Source organism: Papaver somniferum, chromosome 5 (assembly GCF_003573695.1).
Source record: "Papaver somniferum cultivar HN1 chromosome 5, ASM357369v1, whole genome shotgun sequence".
Classification (NCBI taxonomy): domain Eukaryota; kingdom Viridiplantae; phylum Streptophyta; class Magnoliopsida; order Ranunculales; family Papaveraceae; genus Papaver; species Papaver somniferum.
In genome coordinates this window covers 45487737-45513654 of record NC_039362.1, presented here as the reverse complement: position 1 = coordinate 45513654, position 25918 = coordinate 45487737, and the positions used below count along the sequence as shown (strand labels likewise).

The following is a 25918-nucleotide window of genomic DNA, read 5'->3' as shown; positions in this document are numbered from 1 at the left end:
AGAAAGTACAAAACTTTATCTTGGAAGAAAACCTGTGTGCCATATATTGAAGGTGGCTTGGGTATTAGAAGGCTAGAAGTTCTTAACAAAATTTTGCTGATGAAAATGATGTGGAAATTGGTATACTCATCAGATGAATGGGCTCTGCATTTTACAGCCAAGTTCAAAGATAAATATGGTATATGGTTTTCAAAATGGAAATTATCATCAGTAAGAGCAGGTTTGCAATGGGCTTGGATTACTTTACAAGAAGACATCTCTTGGAAGATTGGAAATGGTGCTAGCATCTCAGTATGGTTTGATAACTGGTATGGATCATCCCCACTAATTAATGAAATTGGTTATACTGATTTTGTTCATAACAATATGCAGTTGAAAGTTCAGGACTTAATCATTAATGATCAATGGAATATACATCCTCAATTGCAGCACTTGTTACAGATTGATAACTTTCCTCATATTCACAGTGGAAATGATTCCATAATATGAAACCTACATAGTAGTGGAATGTTTAATAATGCAAAGGAAGTGGAGAAAATAAGACACAAGGAAGACAAGGTAGATTGGTCTTCTTATATATGGAGGAAATCTTTGCACCCAACTATTGCCAGCAACATTTGGAAGCTTCTACAAGGAGTTTATGTGAATGATGACATGAAAAGAAAACAAAGATATGAAATGCCTTCTAGATGTTGTATCTGCAAATCAGAGCAGGATTTTATGGAGCATACACTGTGGCTTTGTGAATTCAGTGTTCAGGTTTGGAATTGGCTTGGCAATATGTTTCAATTTCCCAGGCCATACTCTTTTTCAGAATTTTTTTCTGCAGCTAAACAGCACAGTCCTATCATTGATGAAGTATGGATAATCTCTGCTTGTACTGTCATTAAGGAGTTGTGGTTTCAAAGAAACAGAGTTTTCTTTGAAGGAGGTGATGTTAATATTCATGGTTTCAAGCACAGGGCTATGAAGATTGTTCAAGATCATGGTGTCAGAATAAAAGGGGTCAGGTGGAACAATGACTATGAAAACCAAATTCTTAGTCACTTCAAAATTGATTCTTAAGATTCCTTATTTTTTGTAATTTTTCTACTTTGTTTATTGTTTTATAGTAACTTTTGTATTCTTTTAGTTTGTCAATAAATGAAAAAAGGGTGATTCAGCAAAAAAAAAATCCCAAAAGAAGTGCTTAACCTCGGCTAAAAACCTAGAACGATCTTGTTTACCCCAATGTTGGGGCATTCGACCAGTAAAAAGATAATTCACTATATTCGCATACCAAGGTGCTTGGTGTAACAAAGAAAAGTTGTTCATCAGGAAAATTATCCCTTATAGGAAGGAATCATCAGGGAATCAACAACTAGCCTAGACAAGTGGTCTGCTACACATTTTCGCACCCTTTTTGTCTCTAATGTGGAGAAAACTCTTGCAACAAAGGATCCACCTAATCAATCTAGGTTTCGTATCCCTCTTAGACAAAAGATATTTCAAAGCATGATCAGTATATATGACGATCTTAGAACCTAAGAGATAGGGTCTAAACTTGTCTAAGGAAAACACAATGGCTAACAGTTCCTTCTCGGTAGTGGTATAGTTCAACTGGGCATCATTCAGAGTTTGCTAGCATAGTAAATCACATGAAGTAATTTGTTTTCTCGCTGACCTAGCACAACACCAATAGCATAATCTGAAGCATCACACATGATCTCAAAGGGTAGTTCCAGTTGGTGCCTGGACTATGGGGGCGGTAGTGAGTCTTGAGCTTCTCAAAAGCCTCTAAACAAGCATCATCAAAGACAAACTTAACATCTTTTGCAAGCAAATTTCAAAGAGGTCTAGAAATCAAGCTAAAATCCTTAATGAATCGACGATAAAAACCTGCATGCCCTAAGAATGACCTAATATCTCTTACGGTTTTTTGGGACCTGTAAAGTCTTGAAAGGTCAACTTTGGCTTTATCTACCTCTATACCCTTAGAAGATACGATATGCCCTAAAACAATTCCTGATCGAACCATGAAATGACATTTCTCCCAATTAAGCACTAGATTTCCTTACACCTAGTCAACACTAATGACAAATGATGCAAGCACTCATCGAAAGACGAACCAAACACTGAAAAATCATTCATAAAGACCTCTAAAAACTTTCTACCATATCGGAAAATATGCTCATCATGCAACGCTGAAAAGTCGCAGGGGCGTTACATAGCCCGAAAGGCATGCGTCTATACGCAAAGGTACCAAAGGGACAGGTAAAAGTGTTTTCTTGGTCTTCTGGGGCAATAACGATCTGATTGTAGCCTGAGTAGCCATCTAGAAAACAGTAATGACTATGTCCAGCTAATCTCTCTAGCATTTGGTCGATAAAGGGAAGGGGAAAGTGGTCCTTCCGAGTGACCTTGTTCAATTTCCTATAGTCAATACAAACACGCCAACCGTGGTCACTCGGGTCGGGATTAACTCATTGTTATCATTCTGGACTACAGTAATACCGGATTTCTTGGGAACAACCTGAACGGGGCTGACCCACTTACTGTCTGAAATGGGGTAGATAATGCCTGCATCTAACCTTAAGAACCTCGTTCGAACTATCTTTCATATTAGGGTTTAGTCTTCGTTGCATCTCCCTAGAAGGTTTGGTATCTTCCTCTAAATAGATCTGATGCATACAAACAGTAGGACTTATACCCTTAATGTCTGCTATGGTCCACCCTAAAGCTTCCTTGTTGTTTTGAAGGACGGTCACTAGCCTACTTTCCTGATCACTATCCAAGTCGGAAGCAACAATCACAGGTAAAGTCTCAGACGGGCCTAAAAACACATATTCAGGGTATCTGGCAATGGTTTTAGGTCCAACTTAGGAGGCTCTTCTAACGAAGGAACTAGGGTATACTTAGAAACTGGTAGTGGTTCGAACTTAGGTTTCCATCCGTTACTAGTGTCTAACAAAGGGGTTGAATCTAACAAAGCATTCCTCATCACATTTATCATCGAAATCAATCCCAAAGTGAGCTAGGCATTTCTCTAACGGATCTTCTAACAAAGTGTTTGGTAATGACTCCTCGACTAATGTTCCTATCATGTTTACCTCTTCTATGCTCGAGTCATCTAGTTCAGAGGGTAGCTTACTAATATGAAAACGTTCAAAATTCATATTACCAAAGACAATCATATAATACAAACAAAAAAAAAAAAAATTCGAAATTAATGATCGCATTGGATGTAGCTAAAAACGGGCGACCTAAAATTACCGGTATATGGTTCTCTGGGTCAGGGACAGGTTGGGTATCTAGGATAACAAAATCCACTGGATAAACAAAATTGTCGACCTCAATAAGAACATCCTCGATCACACTACGAGGAATTTTAACGGACCTATCAGCTAACTGAAGTGTCGTCTGGGTAGGTTTCATATCTCCAAGTCCTAGCTTGAGGTACACATGGTATGGAAGTAAATTCACACTGGATCTTAAGTCAAGCAAAGCTTTCTCAACACAGTATTTACCTATTGTGCAAGAAATGGTAGGGGACCCTGGGTCTTTATACTTAGGAGTAGTGGTATTCTGAATAATGGAACTCACGTGACTAGCTAGGAAGGTTTTCTTTTGGACTAAGCTTACGCTTTCGTGTACACAAGTCCTTAAGAAACTTGGCATAAGGGAATCTGCTTAATCGCATCCAACAATGGTAGGTTGATAGTTACCTCCTTAAAAACCTCCAATATATCATTAAAGTTGGACTCCCTCTTAGTTGGAACTAGCACTGGGAACGGGGCTCTGGGAACAAAGCCGGGCTCAACGACCCTCATTGGTCTCTTTAGAGACTCTATCAGTCTCCTCATTTTCTGGCTCAGAAGGGTGAACTACAAGCATGTTCACTTTCAGGCATGGTGACCTTATTGTCAACTTTCTTCCCACTCCTAAGGGTTGTAACAGAATTCACATGATCAGATGGTCTTTCACCTATTTCATTAATTCCTCTAGGGTTGGGTTGAGTATGACTAGGAAACTTACTCTTTCTCTTAAAGACTCATTTATCTGACTAACCTGGTTTTTCAACTCGGAAATAGCCTGAGAGTTAGCCTGACCTATTCTCTTATTTTCTTCTAAACCTTGAGCAACAGATTGCTGAAACTGCACAGTATTACGAGTTAACAAAGCAAGAGACTCTTCTAAACTCATATTCTTCTTATCCGAAGGGTTCTGAAACTGTGCCGGAGCTGAAGGATTCTTAGTATAGCCAAAACCTGGGGGAACCTGAGCATTACTAGACTGACCTTGATTCTGGCCATTGGACCAAGAAAGGTTTGGATGGTTTCTCCAGCCAGGGTTATAGGTTTCTGAATATGGGTCAAACTTCTGTCGGTTATCAAACTTAGTGTTGTTATAAAAAGCATTGGCTTGCTCTTCAACAGCAAGGCCTTCCCAAAAAGGCTCATTTCTTCCACTACTACCACTAGAATGACCTAATTCTAAGGCTTCTAACCTTTTGGCTATAGCTGCTATTTTGGCATCTGACTCATAAGTTCCTTCTACCCTATTAACATTTCCTCTACTTAGAAGAATTATTTTCTGGGGTTCCTTACTATTTTTTCATTGTTGGGTCTTATCGGCGATTTCACTCAAAAATGTCATCGCTTCATCAACAGTTTTATTCTCAAACCCACTTGTGCATAAGGACTCAACCATGGTTGTTGTTGAATAATCTAAACCCTCGTAAAGGATCTGAACTAACCTAACCTTCTCCAAACCATGATGAGGACATTGAGATATCAAGTCATTGAACCTTTCTAAGTACCTATATAAAGATTCTCCCTCTTGTTGGGCAAAAGTACAGATTTGTGTCATAATAGACGATGTTGTATGCCTTGGGAAAAACTTATGTATAAAGGCAGAAGTAAGTTGGTCATAGGTTTCAATTGACTCAGAGGCAAAACTATACAACCAAGATTTGGCTTTATCTTTTAAGGAAAAGGAGAATAACCTAAGTTTCAACGCATCATCACTTAGGTTTTTAATTTTCAGAGTGCTACAAACTTCCTCAAATTCCCTAACATGAAAATATGGGTTCTCATTCTCTTTTCCTAAAAACATTGGGAGCATCTGTAAAGTCCCAGGTTTCAGTTCATAATTTGCCTCGGTTTCAGCTAACTTGATACAAGACGGACGAGAGGTCCTAGTTGGGTTTAACAAAGCTTTCAAAGTTGCCATTTCTGGCACTACCAAAGGACTAGGAGTACTTTCTTCACTAATTGTCAAGTTTTCAAAGCTGAAATTTCCAAAGACAGGGCTCTCAAAAGAAGAGTCTTCGAGCTCCCCGCATTCACAAGAAGAACTACTAGGTTTGTCACTAATCAAACGACCTAGAGCGTTTCTTTTCCAAGCCCGCTCTCTAATAACCTCGCGCATACACTAGAAAAACAAAAATACAAAGAAAAATCCTAAAAGGAAGGGAATATCTAAGCAAACAGAAACAAGACTGACTCCACCACAACAAACCTACTGATTTCTAGCAAACAAAAAGCATGATGGCTCCACTTATATTTTTTCTAGACCAGCTTCTAATCCTTCGAAAGGGAATTCGTTACAATTTAAGCAAACCCCTCTGGAATCAATCCGAGTCAAAGTAAGTTGAATAGAGGCGAGGGAAGCTCAGTGGAGCTCTGATACCCAAGGCCTCACCAGTATTACAAGGCGGCATAGTCACGCATTCAACTCACAGAAACCATCATGAACTTCGAAGGATGCTTAAAAGGGTAACCAATATTTTTGAACGACTTTCCTACTAAGCTCGTTACCCTATAGGTCTCGTTCTATTCCAAATTTTAAAGCTTAGATTCGCGATAAGTATCGTTTTCCTAAGGCGGGCAAGAAGAGAACGGTGATGAAATCCGAACCCTTATCTTGTATGGCCAGTCCTTTCCCTTTACTAGGAAATTAAAGCAGCCGTATTCAGTTCCTCGACATATATGCAAACGAAGGAATACAGTAACTCGCTAGCAGGGGATTCGCGAGTGTTTCGACAAGCTTACCTCCCGTTCCAGACGGGGGATGAACCGATGAAGTCGACTCGGGCCACGACTCCTATGTCATGTGCGAACCCGAAGGGCCGAGGCAATATCGTAATCGCCGTCCTTCTCTGCAAACAGTTTAATATTAAACTACCCTTCTGTAGGGTTTAAAAATAATGTCCCAAAGTTTACAGTCCAAAGTCCAAAAAATAAAGTACAAGGGAAAATGAAAGTCTAAAAAAAAAAAATGTATCTCTTTTTTTTCTCTCTCTCTTTTTTTTATAAAAAAAAAAATCTTCTTCTTTCGCTCCTTTCGCTTTGCCTTTTACTCCAAGTGTTTAAGTATTCACCAAAAGCTTTGGCAAAATTTTCTTTCGCTCCAATCCAAATTCTGTAAGGAAAATACAAAAACCAAAAAACGTAAAGAAGAACAAAAAAAAAACCTAAAAAAGAAAAAAAAAATCTAAAAACTCTAGCCTAAAGACAAGTCCGCGTCGGGGCGCCAAAAATTGGCGCACTCTGTATAATAATGGAGAGAATTAAGACCAGACCATCAGACCAACCGGAATAAATTCAATAAAGTCGACCACTGGTGCCCTTGTATATGCCAGTTGTGTTGACCTAGAGTTAGGTTTATCGACCACTGGTCCCCTTGTATATGCCAGTTGTGTTGATATTAGTCAGACCGGTATCTCAGTCCATTAGGATAGGTTCATCTTGGCAGAGGCCTTCAGACAGATATGGGAAACACCGTTCACTTTAAACCATCAGTTTTTTCTCTTTATCCATCTTCTTAATCTTTCCATGTGATTGGTTGACTCCGGTTTATGATGTCCAGAAACTATCTGAGTAGAGCTCTGTCACTTTAAATGAATTTTAGTATGCTTGAGAGCAAACTCGTGTACAACAATTGGAATTTCGCATCAGGGTACTTCCTCCTGTAGTCAGTGATTGTATGCCAACCAAGGAGATTCTTTAGTGCCTTACAAGGTTCTGCGTAGATAGCTAGGGTCTGGAGTAATGGTTTTGTGGGTACACCTCTGGTAAACCCTCCCGAGATTAACTCGGTTTTATTTATTTTTTTAGTTTTGCTCGAGGACTAGCAAATAATAAGTTTGGGGGTATTTGATAGACGCATTTATGTGTCTAATTTGTCCTCAATGTTTCGTATTGTTAGTACTTGTTTTCGTCCTTATTATGGTGTTTTGTGTGTTTGTAGGTATTTTTTGGAAATAAATATTGATGGAAAATTCGGCTCAAAAAGTTGCTCGGAGCACCCCCGGAGAACACGTGTTATTCGGACCCCTACTGTGGTTAAGGGGCATCCCAATTACTAAGTGGTACACACCTGATATTCGCACCCCCAGCTGTTGGATAAGGGGCAACCCTTTCTTCTTCGTTTGAAAACGTTTTTGGCGTGAAAAGTTGATAATCACGAACAACAGATTAGGGTTGGATTTTCGGAGCTGATTGGTGGAGATTCAATCGCCAAATTCAGCTTGTTGGACTTTTTAACACTAAACAGGCTTGGTATAGTCATTATAATGGAAAGAACTGGGCTGGATAATCACCGGTGATGGGAACAGAATTCCATGGAGTTTCACCGGAATTTTGTCCAGTTACCGGAAACATTTAGGGTTGGAATTTTGGAAGAGTTAGAGAAAGATTCAATGGCTGGGATTTTCTGGGATGACTTGGACGTACCAAACATGGATGGTAATGTGTTTTGTTTCGTCTAACTTGGGATACAATCGCGCGTGGAAGAAAACAGAGAAACACGAGTTTTGCAGGAGTATATCACGGGATTACACAAGATTTAGACGTGTAATGCTTGTGCTTGGATTGTGCCAAACTGGAGCAGAAACGTGTAGAAAACAAATAAGGATAGTTTACAGTAACAGACGCGTGAAGAAGAAGAAAAGGGAAATAAAAATATCTCCGAGGCTGGCAGAGTTAAGGAGAATTATTGCGAGTTATTACAAGAGATTTTCATCTCCTGTTGTGTATAAATAGCGTCTTGGGGTAGCACAGAAGAGGGGAGAGAGGATAGTTTGGGAGAATTACAGAGCACCAGATAGTCGAGAAGATCAAATTGCAGAAACTCCATTTCTGCTGCTGCAAAGCTGAAGAACACGAAGAACGGACTTACCAGGACAGTCGTTTTCCAACAATGACAACGACACTTAGCCGTGGGTCGTATAGCTACAATGACAGCGACAGTTCTCATTTATCGTTCTCTGTAACAGCTGGTTTGTAACAGAAATAAGTGTTACAAACCCGATTTTTAATATTTTCTCTCCATTCCATCATTTGTACACCACCTTTGAGCAATAATAATGATTTTTGAGCGTGTTTCCAACATGATGAGCGGCTAATTCTCTCACAACCAAGGAAGTGAGGAAGCTATTTACGCATGAATAATTGGTAATTATTTATTTTCTCTAATTTATAATTTATAATTCACTCAATCACTGCTTTTGCAGAGTTTTTAATTGTTTGCAAAATTTTCTTCATTAGTTGTGATTCAATTAGATAGGTTATGCTTCGTTTAGATAATCTATGTTTAGGGGATACAATTAATTTTTGAGAATTTGCCTGATTATTTATGAATTAAGAAATAAGAGACTTAAAAGATAATTAGAGTTTTGAATTATTTACCATAATTTATTCATGTGTAATAGTGGAATCAGTGTCTTGGTTGTTCCTAATATCTTGATATCACTTTATTTGAGTTTGCTATTTTTTTAGTTTAAAAATTAAATCTAGAATCTTTTGCTTTCACAAGTCTTACGAACCTTTTTACTACAACATTAGGAATCCATCTAAACGCTATTGAGAATAGCGCTCAACGCCAATGAAAATAGCGCAGCAGAAGACAAAAAACGCCAATGACAATAGCGTCAAACGCCAATAACAATAGCGCACTCAAAACTAGCCAACAGTTACGTCATATTCTGTTTCTTAGTTTGGTATAAAATTATTACTCTTGTACACATGTCACGTTTTAATTAGTCTGATCCTTTTAAATATACCGTTGCAGTAGTCAAAGTAGACCTAGAAATTTTGCTATTCTGTGGCTCTGCCACGTTACTATTAGTGGACCTATACAAAAATAAAAACGTTATTCTCTTTATCCATGAGCGCTATTCTTATTGACTTTCTCAAAACGCTATTCTTATTAGCGTTAGGCGCTATTTCTATTAGCGTTTTTGTAATTCCACCATTAGACTTGAGCTCCATGAACGACTCCAAATACTGTGGTGGGATGGAAAATGGAATTCTTCCACCATAAGACTTGCTCTAACAGACGATGCTCTTCTCCGCTTTGTTTTGCTTCCCTTCTAGTCAATGGAGGATGAAGCTCCACCCGTTGTTCTCGCAACTTGAGACGACTCAAGACTTGCTACAAAACGGAACTCACCCTTTACTGCAAAGCAAAAAACAAAAACAAAAACGAAAATGCAAACAAACGAAAATGCAAACAAACATTTTTAGTAAATCTTACCTTGTTTCTATCAGTCAAAAAGGCTGCTTATCAAGTATTTCCGTCTCCTGTTTCAAACCCCATAAAGATTGATCTCCCCAAATAATTTCCCAGTAAGAATACACTCTCTTTTAAACGGCTAACTTCTGACTTCACAAAGCAATGGATGTGAATTGAATGTATATAAATTATATTAGAAGCATAACGTCAACTATAATGAAGTGGCGATAGCTACTTAAGCGATTGGTCACATACTGGTTCAGCTGGGAGATTCTCATAACATTGCTCTGGTTCATACGACTTTTATGCAAATACTTTTGTCCCGTCTTCGTAGCATGTTGTCTAGTTGCTTGTCCACTGAAGGGGGAAAGTGAGGTTTATCAATGGATCACTGATCAAAAAGAACATCAAAACCAAATAATTAATCAATGATGAAGCCTCACAACTCAGAGAAGAGCATCAGTACCTTAATTGTCGCTTGAGTACATAAACACTTTAAAACATGGAGAAGTTCGAGTTAGAACAGAGAAGAGTCGCTATGCAATAAACATCCGGATATAGAAGTTATAACGCACATGAAAATTGTTTTCCATAATGTCATGGATATACGGCTAAAAACTCAAACTATGACTAATTTACAAAATTGAACAATCAATTGAACAGAAGGACTACCCTATCTTTAAAAACCAATATACCCTAATTTACATCAACTAAAAGGAATTAAATCTAAATAGAATTTACCTGATTCGTGATAAATAAGACAGTCTTTGTGCTCCCCATGTAATAAATACATGCTTCACAATCTCGGTTTCTATGATTTTAGGATTTCTTCCTACGTTCCATAATCGTTTACCTGTGACACAAAATTAAGAAAGCAAAAGATATTCTTTGGTGGACTGAAACTGAGATTAAATCAGAACACGATCAATCAGGGAGAATGAAGTAGAAACTGCGCGAGAAAACTAAAACGGTGAGGGGAGGGGACTCGGATGAGAGGAGGCAGTAAAAAAATTGAGACTGCGAATTAGGGTTTAAGAAAAGGAACTACTTTAGAGATTCTCCAACAGCTTGTGCGCGAGTAAAAATGTCTTTATCGACATAGGATATACATCCATTTTTCATAAAAACCTTCTCTGACCCTAACCTCTTCAACCAATATGTAGATGACATGACATAGATTTTTGTAGACATCCTCTTCGTCAACCTCTTGTTCTGGAGGTTCACCAAGAGGATGTCTACCATCCTAGTCAGTTTTTTTTAATAATATTATTTTTAATTTATCCAAAGAATTGCAAACTCATATTTCGGTTTAACATCTTTCGCTGATTTTTGTTCTCCAAATTTTTCACACAGATCCATTGAATCAATTGCACATCTAATAAGATAAATTCATCATATACCAATCTTGTGCCTTATTTCTTGTTAAACTTTTTTTAAGAATGATTATTGTTCAAAGATAAACAGGTTTAATGTCAAGGGTATGATGATTTTGTCTATCATCATCGATGATTAACTCAAGCATGCTCGTAGGGTTCAACATAGGAGAGGCATAGTAGGGCTTATAACATAGGAGAGGCATCAAACAATGAAAATAGGCACACGAGGGATTCAATTAATGTTCCGTGTTTTTTCTAAACAGTAAGACCAATTGAAGTAAATCACTCAGAAAAGAAGGAACAAGACGAACGATATAGAACAATGAAAGAGGACGAAAACAATGTTTTGGTTATCTGTAAATAAATTGCCTCGTTTGATTGGGGGGGGGCAAAGAAACTAATCGGGGGCCATGACTTTTTATTTACACCCCAAAATTTTCAGGGGCGTATTAATCCGATTGTGAATATACTGTTTTATTCTTGATTATTTTATTTTTTTCAAATGACGACCCTAACTAACGACAGTTTAAAGTCGTCATATACATAATTAAAACAATAACGACTCTTTCAAAGTGTCGTCGGCGAATTGATTACGTATATGACGACTCTAAACTGTCGTACATTTCCGCCATTAACGATGAAAATAACGACTCTTTTTAGAGACTAACGATTGTTTTTAACGACACTTCTAAAACATTAACGACTATTTACAGTCATCAGATACATAATTAAAACAATAACGACTCTTCCAAAGGGTCGTCAGGGAATTGATTATGTTTATGACGATTCAAAACTGCCGTACATTTCCGCCATTAATGAATCTTCGACAGTTTAGAGTCGTCACTGAAACAATCGAAAAATTAACGACTGTTTAGGGTCGTCACTGAAAATTTTCAATACCATGACGGCTTTTCATACAGATCTGGGCAAAAAAAAAATCAGACACAAAATTGCAGACAAAAATTTGGAAAAAAAAGAATCAAACTCTAATTATATCAAATTATCACTAATTAATTAAGATTATCACTAATTATTTAGGGACATTTTAGCCATTTAGAAAATATTTTTTAAAGGGTGACCCAAATTAGGATTGAGTGACCTTTTTGTCCTCTAGTGCAAGGCCCCCAATTAAAATGTTTGTCCCCCAATTAAGCTAGGATAAATTGGACATCTAGGCAAACAAAGAAGAATACGAATAAATGGGTTGGAGAAAGAGAATATTTACTGCCTATTTTTAGGAATATTAGTTGTTAAGGATGTCTTCCCATAATGCCACATATGAAGCTGACCATATGACCATCAGAGAAGCTCTTATGAGGTAAACCCACACAATCGGTCTAAATTTTCTCAAAGTGTTCCTATTGGTCAAAATGTTCTCCTGTGGGGCCAGAATCTCTAAGAAGAGAGCTTGATTCAGCTTTTAGCCACAACAGAGGAAATTCACCTGAAATCATATTTTTATTATAATTAATATTTTTTATGTATTAATTTGGAAAATAAAGTCCTAATATGATAATGTACTCGAAATCCGAATTAAATTGGACTTCCATAAAATTTTAAACATGGTAAGTTAAGTTTTTCTTTTGAGTTTGTAATTTTTAAACCAATCATACGTTGTCAATGTCCTCACGAAAACTCTCGTTCCACGAAAGCCACAAAAGATCTATTTCGACCAATAAAAAACAAGGATTTTTTTATCGTTCAACGTGGGAGCTTTATTTATCTAGGCTTTTATAAAAAAAAAAAAAAGATTTGACATCCCGAACATTGGCGACAAAAATAAAAACTGATGCTAAGTTTTGTAGTTGAGATATGACATATCCGGTAAAGATACGGACATTGTTTTACAACTGGATATATAACAATGGTTAAGTCCACGGTTTGGCGATGTCATATCTTCATCATCCAATAGATATTAAGCTGCGAATTCAATTTTGAACTCGCGCCATGAGATCAAAAAATTTGCCGGTTAGAGTTTTCTTGTCTTGAAATCTTTTTAGGAAAAGTACAACTCACTTGATGAATCAGACACGGATTGTTCCATGACTCGGATGATTCATTGTAAAATGTTTCCTTGGAAAAATGATTCAGCCTTACGAGTCGAATCGGTTTATGATTTGTTGAACTGGATCGTAGGAGAGTCACGAGTCGAATCGTACGAGTTTTAAAAATAAATCAAGCTTTGGGCTATTTTTTTTTAGAATTTTTTAGAAAGAAACTTGTTTTGAGGCATACCAATTTTTTTTGAGGAATACTCAATGCTTACCCTAACTAGTGCAGGTTGATTAGGGGTGTCTAAATCTAGTTAAATTACATAGATAACCTTGATTAATTAATTAATATACTTATTTAATTTAATTAATTTTAATAAAAATTATTAAAAATTTTATTAACTTTTTTACTTAGTATTTAAATTTTCTTTTATTATGATTATTATTATCAATTTTATTAATTTTTTTTTAAATATTATTTTACTTTGATTTTTTTATTTTTTTAATATTCAATTTTTTGATAAGATTTTTTTTATTATTATTCAACTTTTTAATTTTAAATTTTAGATTTTTTTTCTTAATTATCTTTCTTCTCTTTTGTCTACCAACTGACGCTAACCGGACTACAATTTTCATCATCTACGACTAATTACATAGTGAAGTTCGGCTTACAATTGAAACGAATTATCAGCTGAATTACTCATTGATCTTCATTCTGAAAGTGTTGATGAACAGTTCGGCTGATAATTAAACACGAAAATGTTAGCCGAATTTTATTTTATGAAGAACAATGCTAAGTTCGGTTGTCCTATTTTTTGCTCGAGTCAACCGAACTTAGGTTCAACAGTTAAAGAGTGAAGTTCGAATGATAAGTTCTCAGCCGAACCTAGATCTAGGTTTTATAAACACATAAAACATTTTAAAAAACTGAAAAAAAATAACAAAAATTAAAATTAAATTTTAAATTTTAAAAAATATAAATGATAAGAGCATTATTGTCATTATAAAATATCGGTGATATGGGGTTATTGGTTTTACTACCTGGTGACTCTATTTTCTCCTGGCGTTCTTAGGGGCGACCCCGAAAATATTAGAGGCGAATAATTAGACAAAAAAGGTAGGAAAATATTTATATGTCCCTTCATAATCGGTAGTATAGTATTGGTTTTACCAACCGATTGTGACTATGTTCTTCTATTCTTTGCTTTGTTTTGAAATAATTAAATTTGGGACTACTACCACAATCAGTAGATAAGAACATCACGAGACTATCGATTGTACAATTGGTAGATAATAAACATCACAAACTCGTGCACATAGAGCAAAATTCCATTGGTTTTTGAAAATTTTGAATTTGGGGCTACTACCACAATTGGTAGATAAAGAACATCACGAGACTACCAATTGTACAATCGGTATATAATAAACATCGCGAAAGTACCGATTGTGCACATAGAGAAATTCAAAATTCCATTGGTTTTTGAAACTTTTTAATTTGGGGCTACTATCACAATCGGTAGATAATGAACATCACGAGACTACCGATTATATAATCGGTAGACAATAAACATCACGATACTATCGATTGTGCAAATAGAGAAATTGAAAATTCCATTGGTTTTTGAAAAATTTGAATTTGGGGATACTACCACAATCGGTAGATAATTAACATCACGAGATACCATTTTAACTACCGATTATAATTTTCGTAAAACAAACCAACGTGCATCAAGATAAACTACCGATTATAGTAATGTCTACCGATTATGAAGGGCATTTTAGCCATTTCGAAAAATTTGAGATAAAGGGTGGCTTCATTTTAGTTTTGGGTGACCCATTTTCGTCCTTTTAGTCGCCCCTAATTCCTTCAGGGTCGTCCCTGAAAACGCCAGGTATTTTTTCCTTAAATGAATACGAAAATGATAGATACACAACGTTGTGTATGTACCGTGTGAGGGAAGTGTGGGGTCCACTTCTACCCACCCCTATCTCAATACAGAGAGGATGACCTTTCTGCCGTTGGATCCCTCTCGGTGTTCACAACGTTGTGTATGTAGCAAACTTTTAATGAATATGCCTCAAAAAATTTGGTTGCCTCGAAACAGGTTTCTTTGGAAAGGGACCATTGATCAAATAATGAGGTGCACGCACAGTAGGAATCACAACCCCACCTAACCACCCAGCACTAAAGATCTTTTTCCTCAGCTCATCTCTTTGTTGAATTCATTCGTCTCTCTGTTTCGTACCTTGAAAGTTTGAAGTAGAGTCCATCAATAGCAACAGTCATGGCAAAGATTGCACCATCGATGCTCTCATCTGATTTTGCAAATTTAGCTTCTGAAGCTGAAAAAATGATCAAATTTGGCGCTGATTGGCTTCACATGGACATCATGGTAATCATCAATATTATCCTTTCTTTCTTTTCTCTCGTCCCATTATCCAATTTTAGTTCTTAAATCGATCTTGAACCCGTTTTCACTAATAAACCGTTTAGTTAGGGTTTCAACAGTTATAATCCCCATTTAGTATAAAAAAGTGTTTGAATCTTTATGCGAATTTTTACTAAAAATAATTGAATTCAGTGCTTCGGTCTGTTTCTTTTTCTAACAATTTTGAGGGTCTCAAATTGTTTGATTGATTGATTGTGATGATGCTGTATAGTTGCAGTGAAGCTAATAGTAGCTCCTCTTTTATGTTTTCTTTTTTTTTGTGTTTGCAGGATGGGTAGGTTTTAACAACTGTTCAAGTGTTTGAAGTCCGTGGAAGCGTTAAATCGTTAATGTTGAATTGTACACTCATTGTGTTTTACCTTAAATGTTGTTACCTCTGTGTGACTTGGAATAATATGTGATTGACATTTCTTGTTTGATTCGTTGTAGCCATTTTGTCCCAAATCTTACCATCGGAGCACCGGTAATTGAGGGTTTAAGGAAGCACACAAAGTAACACTTTCTTCTTTTCATGCTCATCCTTTTATCTTCTTTTTTTGGGATGCGTGCATGTGTGAAGATATTTGAAAAATTAGAAATTCTCTACTGTAATTTATGCAGTTTGGTTTCGTGTCTTTTTTGTAGGGCATATCTCGACTGTCATCTTATGGTCACAAATCCTCTTGATTACGTGGAACCTCTAGGAAAAGCTGGTGCTTCAGGTTTTACTTTTCATGTTGAGGCGTCGAAAGGTGTGTTGTAATGTTTCTGGTTAAGTATATCCCTCTCACAAGGTGATGGAAATAAATAACTTGTTGCCATATCAGCATATAGGTTAAGGGCATTCTATAATTGGGAGAGTTGGAACATTCCCTTACACAAAAGCTGGTGTTCGTCTTTAAGATCTGGAACATTGTTTCAAGTCCTGTAGGTGGATACCTAGTTGAATTGACCAAATTTCATGGAACCTGCTGCAGATAATTGGCAAGAAATTATCGAGAAAGTCAAGGCAAAGGGCATGCGTGCTGGGGTTGCACTGAAGCCTGGAACTCCAATCGAAGAAGTTTATCCACTGGTTTGTGCTGCTATCTCGTTTTTTTTTTTAGTTCTTAAATCTCTTCTGTTTACCATATTCTTATTGTTGAACTGGTGCCAGGAATTTAATAATGATATTGTTTTGTTAATGAACTCAGGTTGACGCTAAAAACCCTGTTGACATGGTACTTGTCATGACAGTTGAACCTGGATTTGGAGGTCAAAAGTTCATGCCAGAGATGATGGATAAGGTGCCCTTATCTATTTGGCATTCTCGAGATCAAAACCTTGTTAAGTGTTTTTAACCTTTGTTGAGTTATTTGATGTTCAGGTTCGTGCATTGAGGAAGAAGTACCCGGCACTTGATATAGAGGTGAGTTTGTGCATTTAAATTTCACTTCCCGTTTTACAGTGAGATTCAACCTCACAGGGTCTTCGAAATACCTATCAGGAGTTCTGTTGAAAGTCAGTCGAACTTTGTGCTGGGTATATACTACTCGATATAGTCTACTTGAAAATTACATCCTTAATGGAGATCCAAATGTGTACAGATACTGATAATGTGATGTAGTCTTCTTTTCCCACCAACTGATGACAAATCCAATAGGAGTATTCAGACATTAAAGTACGATTTGCTTTTATTATGCAGGTAGATGGTGGCTTGGGGCCATCGACTATTGATGCAGCAGCCACAGCTGGGGCAAACTGCATAGTGGCAGGAAGTTCTGTGTTTGGAGCACCAGAACCAGACCAAGTTATATCCCTTCTAAGAAAGAGTGTTGTGGAGTCCCAGCAAATCTGTTAGTAGACATATACAACACATGTGATCTATTTGGTTATCAATAATCCTTAATCCCTCTAAGAGAAGACACTATTTTACACTATTAAGTTAGCATGGGATCAAAGCTTCATAACAACAGTATCTATTGCAATATTTTTTTGATTGTCTTTTGCATTGTACTGTAGATGAGGTGATTAATAAGACAGTCCTTGGGTTCCTAAAATATGGCGTCTCAAGTAATAAATCCACTTATGCAGATAATATGTTTGATGTCTCATTTGCCTTACCAAAGAACCTATGGTTTCATTTCCGTAATCCCGAGTGTCAATATCTTCTCACGTAAACCGTTGAAACAGGAAACCATGTATCCATTTCTTATTTTCCATTTTTCTCTCTTAATTTGACGAGCAACATTTGCTCAAATTCTTGATTGATTTTGATTATTTACTACCTTAGGAATTCAACAAGTTAGCCATAGCAAAACCGTAAAAAGATTTTATTTTGGAAAACAAAATATAAGTATGTCAAACACAACACGGTTAATCATACACTGAGCTGCTTGTTATCCTCTACTAAGTTTTCCAGAGAAAGGAAAAAACAACACTGCACATCATATCACGGCACACAATTTTCTGGCACAGCACACAACAGGCTCCAATAAGTGCCAGCCTGCGGCATCAAACGACCAAATATTGATAATTCCAATAGAAAAAGGGTAATGACGAAGAATTCGCATCTAGCATACATAATCGGAAAATAGATACTATCAATTTTTCTTCGTGAGAAAGTATTATTAGGAAAAAATGATAGTAAGGGAGTATATTATTATTACTAAAAAGAAAAATACATAATAATTGCATAAAGAAAGTTGTGTGATTCTATGCTCGTGTCTTTTACATTGTACAAGATTACGATACCTCAAATAATTTACTGCAGTAGATACTCATTGGTTCGAGTCATTCCGTGAACTAGAAACTTGTTTGAACTTGGAAGCTTTGACGATACTCATTTGTTTGCGTCATTCAGTTAACTAAAAGCTTGTTGGAACTTGGTTTTTCAATATAAGAACCAAATAACAGCTACTTTGTTCTTCATTTTGAATACATTGTTGGCATAAATAATTCGCCAAGAGAACAGTATACATTTACTGTTTGGTACAGAACTATTTTTCACTTCTGAGACGGACAAAGAAGAAAATTTCCCGGATACAATATGAATGACAAAATCATTAGCTTGACCACACAATCTTTACAATCCGAATTTCTTAGGTCTCAAATAAGTCGAAGAACCTTTCTTGAAACCAGGCATCGATATTTGTTGTTGTTGTTTTGCCCTCTTCTGCTTCTCCTTTTCCTTGTTTACCTTCTCCATCTCTGCTTGCTCCTTCCTCAAGTTCTCCATCTCCTCTTCCATTGCTGTCTTCTCATCCTTCTGCTTTCTTTTATGCTCCAACATGGATGTATCAGAATCCTTGACTGAAAAAAACATCGGACCCATCTCTGCCAGCCACTGTGGCTCCACCGCCGTTGCGCATTGCATGTACTCCTTGGTAGTTAAAATCAATTCATGATACACCACGTAGTCTGGGGTGTAACCCAAACCATAGAGTGCACTGTTTTGGGGAAGGTAACATGGCATCCCATTGCGGCAGTTGACGTACTCACCAATTCCCTTCAGCCTTGCAGCATTGTGAAAGTAGGCAGAGCATATAGCTTTGCGTACAACATCCCAATCCAGATCACAGGTTGTAAGTGGGATTTTCAAGGTCTTCAGAATGTCTAATAGCTGCGACCTTACCTCCCTTGCCTTTCTTAATATTTTGACATGCAAATAATGGTCGTTACACCAGTCACCACGGTATTGATTTGCTTTCCACTGCTGGTACACATTGAGCAGCGTCAGGTGATCAGATTCTGGCACAAAAAACTTCTCTCGAGCTGCATCACTTTCCTCAGCACGATCTTTTGGCCGAAAAAATACATTCGTCACTGATAACATGGACACGATTGTCAAAACTTCATTCAAACAGCCAAGTTGATATCCAATAAGAAGCATCTTTGCAAGTGGTGGGTCCAGTGGAAACTCCACCATCTTCCAACCAAGCTCTGTGAGGCCCCCAACATTATTCAAGGCACCCAACACCCACAATTGGTACATTGAGTTGAGGATATTATCTTGAGGTGGTGGGTCCATGAAATCAAAATCCAGTAAATTCTCAATCTTCAGTGATTTAAGCAATAGGACAACGTTACCAAGGTTGGTCCTTTGGATCTCGGGTACAGGACTGGGGAGCATTTCATTGTCATAAGCAGACTCGGTGTAAAGCCGGTAGCATGTACCTGGGCCTGTTCTCCCTGCACGTCCTGCACGCTGTTGAGCAGCAGCTTGACTGACTGGAAACACTTGGAGAGCATCCATACCCATCCTGGGGTTGTAAACTTTCATCTTACTGTAACCACTGTCAATGACATATAGAATACCATCCACTGTCAGTGACGTCTCAGCGATATTAGTAGCAACGATACATTTCCGTGCCCCATCTTCAGCTTTCTGGAAAATTTTGGCCTGCAAATCAGCTGGAAGTTGGGAATATATTGGGAGTATCGACAGCTTAGGAACCCCTTTCTTGGTGGTGGAAACAAGCTGGTCCATACGCTCTTGCAAGGCAAAGCAAGTTGCTTCAATCTCTTCCTGACCAGTCATAAAGACTAAAATATCACCAGGAGGGCTCGTGATGTGTATTGACATGGCTTGCTTCACTGCACCTTCAACATAGTCTTCACAAGGGGACTTACTGTAAAAGGTTTTCACAGGGAACGTCCTCCCAGGGATGTGAAAGACTGGAACACTGCAAATAAATTAGGCAAACATTAATAAGATTGAAGAGAAACAGATGAAGGCACAGTTCAGAAACATAATGACAAGTCTCACCTTCCAAAAAAGTCGGAAAATTTCTGTGCGTTTAGGGTTGCAGATGTCACAATGAGCTTGAAGTCACGGCGTTGAGCAACTACTTTTTTCATGATTCCAAATAGCACATCAGTATTCAGAGATCTTTCATGTGCTTCATCCATGACGATGACGCTACACAATTAAACAAACCTTTGAATTATGAGGGTGTTAATCTGATTCTGTTTGGATGTAAGTCAAACAGATAAGTGATCAATCGTACAATAAATTGATTCGATTCATGAGTACAGAAAGGTTAGCAGCAATTTTACCGATATTTATCGAGATCAGAATCTTTTAATGTCTCACGTAGAAGTACTCCATCAGTCATGTACTGCAAAATGGCGAAAAGTGAGTAGAGTGGATTGTACTTCAAGCCAAAAATGAGACATAACCTAAAATGTGAAACAATAATTTAATCAATTTTTATTGGGACCAGTTACATCCTTCATCTCTTATATTCGGTTCTAGCTCACACAAATAAGGTGGAAATCTTGAAGGCATACAAATGGAAGCTGAATAACTACGTACCTTTATCTTGGTGTTTGGACCAGTCACGTCCTCGAACCGAATAGCATAACCAACTTTATCACCAAGCTCAGTCTCCATCTCTTCACTAACTCTCTTTGCAACACTCATTGCGGCAACACGCCTTGGTTGTGTGCAACCAATAATTCCACTTGCCGTATATCCGTCTTCATACAGATACTGCCCAGAAGTTACTATAGATAAGAAACAGGACTCATGGAGGGACATAAATATCTGTGTGCAAACTTCAGTAAAATATCACCTGATGTCGAACAATAAAGTTCAGAACAAACCTGTGTTAGTTGAGTCGTTTTCCCTGAGCCGGTTTCCCCAACTATGACTATGACCTGATTTTCACGAATTACCTGACCATGCAATCGGAATACAATTAGAACTTACTTCAGTTTGAGTATGACTAGCCATACGTACATCACTATACTAAAATACTCCCTCCATCTCATGTCAAGTGTCATAGTTCTAAAAACACAGATTTAAGAATAAGGTAATAATGACTTTTTTCCATTTCTACCAACATTGAAAATCACCAAATGAAAAAAGTTTTAAGAAAACTGATAAAATCCTGAAGGATATATATAATTACTTGTAATTGCCAAATACAGTAAAAATGACTCTAAATATGGAACCCCAAGGTGTATGATATGCATCTCTATGCACCCATGCAAACCACACACGTTGGTACATACTAAATCTCTATGCACCAAACAAAACCATACTTTGTGCACCAGAGGCATAAGAAGGCACTAATAGGTAAATAGATGTACCTTAACAACAACAACAGGTGTACAAAGACACTAACCTGCAACAACTCTTCACGCACGGAATATATGGGTAGATACTGTCGTTGCTGCGATAAGGTTTTTGACTTTGCAAAATCACTTACCGCTTCACCCTTCACCTTCATGTGTTGCGCAAACTTCACATCCTCTTTAAAATCAATTTCCCCCTCATCCCCAACAACAGCGGTATCTGCATCGATCTGGCATTACAACGGTACAATGAGACTCCAGATTAACCATGTGAAACAAAGGGGTTAGTAAGAACTGGGATTATTATTCAAAGTAGTGCACCTGCTCTGCCGTCTTTTCAACACCCAGGATATCACCAAGTTTTGATCCCGCGAGCTCCCAAAATCTTTGACGAGATTTATTCTGGCTTTGTTTCTCATGGATCTCTCTAACTAGAGCAGATCCTTTGCGTGATATTATAGCCATATCTGAAGTGGGGTCTTTTAAGGGCATTATAGGCTCTGCTTGTTTTGTGAAGACAACCCTCCCATCCAAGAAAGGAGGCTTTGTATCTGGAATCATTACAAATCAGTTTTAATGATGGTCAACTCATATAACTGTTGCATATACTCAACAAAATATATGTGCAGCTAACGACAATCATGTATGACTATTCTGGAAGATATCTCCACCTAAAAGTAAGGACATCTAAGTTCTAACAGCATCATAACAGCCATCATGCAGTATAACCTAAACTTAAAAAGAAAATAAACCGCAAAACTAGTTTTTATGAGGTAAAACATAGTATGAAATTTGCATACCATGAACAAGGAGAATAACTCTGCGTTCATCCTCATCTTCAAATTCTGTTTGCACCTCTGTCCCTCTAACAGCTCCTGATCTCAGTAGTTGGCGGTCTTCCCATTGGGCATTGTCAGCGGTCATTTGAGACAATTTTTTGCTCTGCGCAAGGGTCATCAATGTTCCATCCTTACGAACCTGTAATCACAATGGAACCAAAATTTATATGAGGTAAGAAGTGATAATAACATGGAAACATACTATGGGGAGCAATCAGCCTAACAATGGATGTCACTCCCACAAGTAGCTGTAGTGCAACTGAAAGATTCTTGTAATTAAGATGTCTACAATGACCAGAGGAAGCAAGTTCAATATTTATCCCAATTTGCCTGGCTCGGCTATCAATGGTTTCAAAATAAAATAAAAATTGTAATCTAACCTACGGTCATTTATAGTGTACTGTTGGGATGCAACAAAAATGGAAAAAAATCGATGCACGTACCAGTTTCTTTGCCACCTCTGCCTTTTTCTTTTGGAAAGAAGCCTCGTCCCCAAGGAAAGCTGATGAGCTATCACCATCGAACGATGTGTTACCCTCGTCTCTATCATACCATGCTCGGTCAGCATCATACTCCATCTGTAAACGCAACTTTTCTGTGATCTCATGACTTTGATTCATACTGGAAGAACTCTCGTCTTCATCATTCCCCTGACATAATGAGAAACACAAATCTTCAATCATGGAGGCAGGATAAAAATAAACCATAAAGTAGCAAACACGGAGCAATGAGAAGACAATGCTGTAATATGAAGTAATTAAGATGGATGAACTACAAGAAATACTCACGTTTGTGCCGCATAAATGACAGAAAGATGCATGAAATAACAGTGTCTATGCTTGCTCAATACCCAGAAAAAACCAACATAGAGACTGGAGGTTCACAAATCTAACCTAAAATGAGCTAGCCACAACGAATAGTAGAACGAAATATAAGGAAGTCCTACACTTAGACAGTAAAAAAATAAAAACAAAGCAAACCCAGTCTGGTCCTAATAATCATACAGAAGATGTAAACTGTGCATGCACATACAGAAGACTTTTGGAATATCAGAGTCAAACATTACCTCTAAGTCTGGATTAGAATTTTCCGCAGAAGAGTTAAACTGATGTGACCTCCCACCAGCACGAGAATTTGAATATCTCATTGAGGATGTCCCTGAAGCACGTATCGGGACTGGAGATGGGGATACATAGTCCCATGGAGAAGCGGCAGACCCTGAAGAGTTTCCATCATTAATTAAATGCTCAACTGAAACTGATGACATTATAGAAAGCATGCAATCAGCAGCATTGCATCATTATATCCTAGTAAGAAAATCATACCTGCAGAATAAGGTGTATCACCCAACCATGGAGACACCAGACGAGCATCAGGTGATGAACCAACTAGCATCGGGGCTGGTGAAGGCCGATGGCTCCTACTAGGTGTAGAATGACCATCCCGACGTGGAGTGTCTTCCCATTCCCATCTTCCATCATCCCAATCTGATCGTCCTGCAAGTTTGATCAGAAAGTTAGTAACATCATACCAGCAAAAGCAAGTGTACATGTGTATTAAACTTATGTTATATGATATACAAATACAAACAGTTGACATACCAGGTGTCCTTCTAGAAGAATATTCATATTTATTTCGATCTCTCCGTGAGTCTTCACTGTACCTACGATCAGAGTACCGACTAGGCGTCTCTCTACCATCATATCTTTGCCTAACGCTTCTACTGTCTGGCCTAGTATCATCCCTGTAATCTCTTCTTTCACTGCGGTGACCATCTCTGTCGTACTTAGAATGACTATGAGATCGGACAGTTCGAGAGCTTCCAACAGATGGACTACGCACCTATATCAAAAAAATAATGCCAAGCAAATCCGTAAATGTCAGTAAGTATCAATCATTCGAATAGAAAGGCCCCCAGTAATATTTGCAGTCAAAGGTCTTCCTTAATAGAATAAATATGAATAACATTTGTAACCACATATGGATAACAAAGTCTTAAAAAAAACATATTTAACGTTTCGCAGAGAATGCTGATGAAGCTCCAGTTAACCTTAATTGCATTAGGAATGTTAATCTTTCTTCAATTTCTCATGGTTGCTTGAGATTAGTAAGTTGGAAACTGACAGCACATTCATATCTTACACATACACACATATGAGCCTTGTTATAGTTCTTTGTTCAGACAATTAAGCCCTAGGGAGGAAAGCAATTCAGTAGCCGATCATGCCAAACTTCAAAATAAAAAAATAATAGCATCGGCATATTTAAATGAGGTTAACCCGGCAATACAATATACGCAACTTACTTCGGAATGTCGGCTTTCATTTGATACACGGCCCCCAGATGCATCTTTAAATTGTCGTTCGCTTGTCACACCACTTTCTGAAAAAAGAAAATTTAGATGTGTGTTAGAGTTAAGTAACTCTTTAGTAAGCTCTTTACAGATATACAAACTCCAGTAAAAAAATAAAATAAATGTATTGGCACATAAGCAAAGAGGATACAGAGGAATAAACATCTTCTTTGAATAAAGAAGCAACTAAGTGCAAGAGGATCAACACTTTACCTGAACGGGGAGTATCTTCTGCTGTACTTCCCCGATAACGACGTTTAGAAGGCCCAACATGAGGTACACTAGTTTCAAGCTCATCCCCCACTTCTGACAACATAGACTTCTCATCTTCATCGACCGAAGACACAACTGAAATAGCCTTATCTTTAGGAACCCTAAAAACACCTTTAGATTCTCTCTTTGCATTTGCTAGCACGTCCAAACCTGATTTCAACAATTCCAAATTAGTTTCTCAACAATACAAACTAAACAATACAAAATCTAAGCTGAAAATACCTAAAAGAGATTTCCTCTCAGGAGGTCTAAACACCACTCTATCCTTCCCTGGTACTGATAATCCTCCACGGCTAACTTTGTCAGGTTCCAGTGTTGTTGTCATTGTATCTAGATCAATTGACCCATCATTACTTCCCTCCATATCTACAATTTGATTCTCTTATCACCAAAATGACAATTATTAGGTCGAAAATTCATATAGTGGAGCTTCAACAAGGGGAGGAAGCCAGCAGAGCTCGGGTTTTGCAAATTAGGGCATATGTTTTGAAATCAGATGCAAAAAAAAAAAAAAAACATAAAAACGAACGAAATTGATTAATACGGGGATCTAAAATCAAAGTGATAAGTACTCACCACTCGTTGAGAAGGGTTGTGGAAATTCAGAGTTAGGAATTTAGGGTTTCTTCTTCTTCCCTCAAATGGCCATGGGAGTGAGAGTTTACCCGAAAAAATCAAATTTTCACCGACTAGGCGACTCCTGGCACGGTTTGGGAGGCCGACCGAAAAGCAGTGTAAAATTTAGAAGATTATTATTGGGGCGTCACTTTCGAATAGAAGGGCTTCATCTAATAGGGCAAAAACGTGTTACCCATAAGTAATTTCAGAAACTCCTTATCTAAAATAATTTTATAATGACTAAACAACCCTTATTGTAGTTAGTGCTAATAATTTAATTAACTAATAATTAGATTGATAAGATTTTTTATATAATTAGTGATAAAAAACCTGTCGAGATTGGGGTATACCCAAACTAATTCGGGTATACCCAAATTTAAATGGACATGTGCGCTTACTAAGGGGAGATCAAAACAGGATGAAGTTACTTTAGTACCCTGCACTAATTAACCTAAAATTAAACCTTAAACTTAAAAACTAAAAA

At 37.5% G+C, this 25918-nt stretch overlaps 3 protein-coding genes and 1 long non-coding RNA gene across 5 annotated transcripts; 2 read left to right on the top strand and 2 right to left on the bottom strand.

The window, feature by feature from the left end:
• The first annotated feature begins 507 nt into the window (after window positions 1–507).
• LOC113278995 lies at window positions 508–1065 on the top strand. The gene has a single exon (XM_026527710.1). The coding sequence runs from the start codon at window positions 508–510 to the stop codon at window positions 1063–1065; it is 558 nt and encodes a 185-aa protein (XP_026383495.1).
• Window positions 1066–9053: 7988 nt separating this feature from the next.
• Window positions 9054–10670, bottom strand: LOC113277395. The gene is made up of 3 exons (XR_003324892.1): window positions 10237–10670; window positions 9517–9886; window positions 9054–9414 (listed from the first exon to the last, which is right to left on the bottom strand). It is a non-coding gene; the product is annotated as an uncharacterized LOC113277395 (long non-coding RNA).
• Window positions 10671–14984: 4314 nt separating this feature from the next.
• On the top strand, window positions 14985–17381 carry LOC113281495 (ribulose-phosphate 3-epimerase, cytoplasmic isoform). The gene is made up of 8 exons (XM_026530264.1): window positions 14985–15255; window positions 15582–15586; window positions 15742–15804; window positions 15937–16043; window positions 16269–16366; window positions 16485–16577; window positions 16658–16699; window positions 16976–17381. The coding sequence occupies exons 1-8, from the start codon at window positions 15148–15150 to the stop codon at window positions 17129–17131; spliced, it is 672 nt and encodes a 223-aa protein (XP_026386049.1). The 5' UTR covers window positions 14985–15147; the 3' UTR covers window positions 17132–17381.
• Window positions 17382–18119: 738 nt separating this feature from the next.
• Window positions 18120–25533, bottom strand: LOC113281494 (pre-mRNA-splicing factor ATP-dependent RNA helicase DEAH7). Of its 2 annotated transcripts, none has more exons than XM_026530262.1 (16): window positions 25393–25533; window positions 25039–25197; window positions 24757–24966; window positions 24496–24572; window positions 23792–24032; window positions 23516–23686; window positions 23257–23408; window positions 22634–22840; window positions 22152–22329; window positions 21673–21902; window positions 21402–21581; window positions 20878–20949; window positions 20588–20764; window positions 20329–20390; window positions 20039–20191; window positions 18120–19955 (listed from the first exon to the last, which is right to left on the bottom strand). In XM_026530262.1, exons 2-16 carry the CDS (start codon window positions 25178–25180, stop codon window positions 18356–18358), a joined length of 3852 nt encoding a protein of 1283 aa, XP_026386047.1. In that variant the 5' UTR covers window positions 25181–25197; window positions 25393–25533; the 3' UTR covers window positions 18120–18355. The 2 variants fall into 2 exon arrangements, with proteins under 2 accessions (XP_026386047.1, XP_026386048.1); XM_026530263.1 differs by having other exon boundaries at window positions 25039–25182; window positions 25393–25531.
• Window positions 25534–25918: the final 385 nt, after the last annotated feature.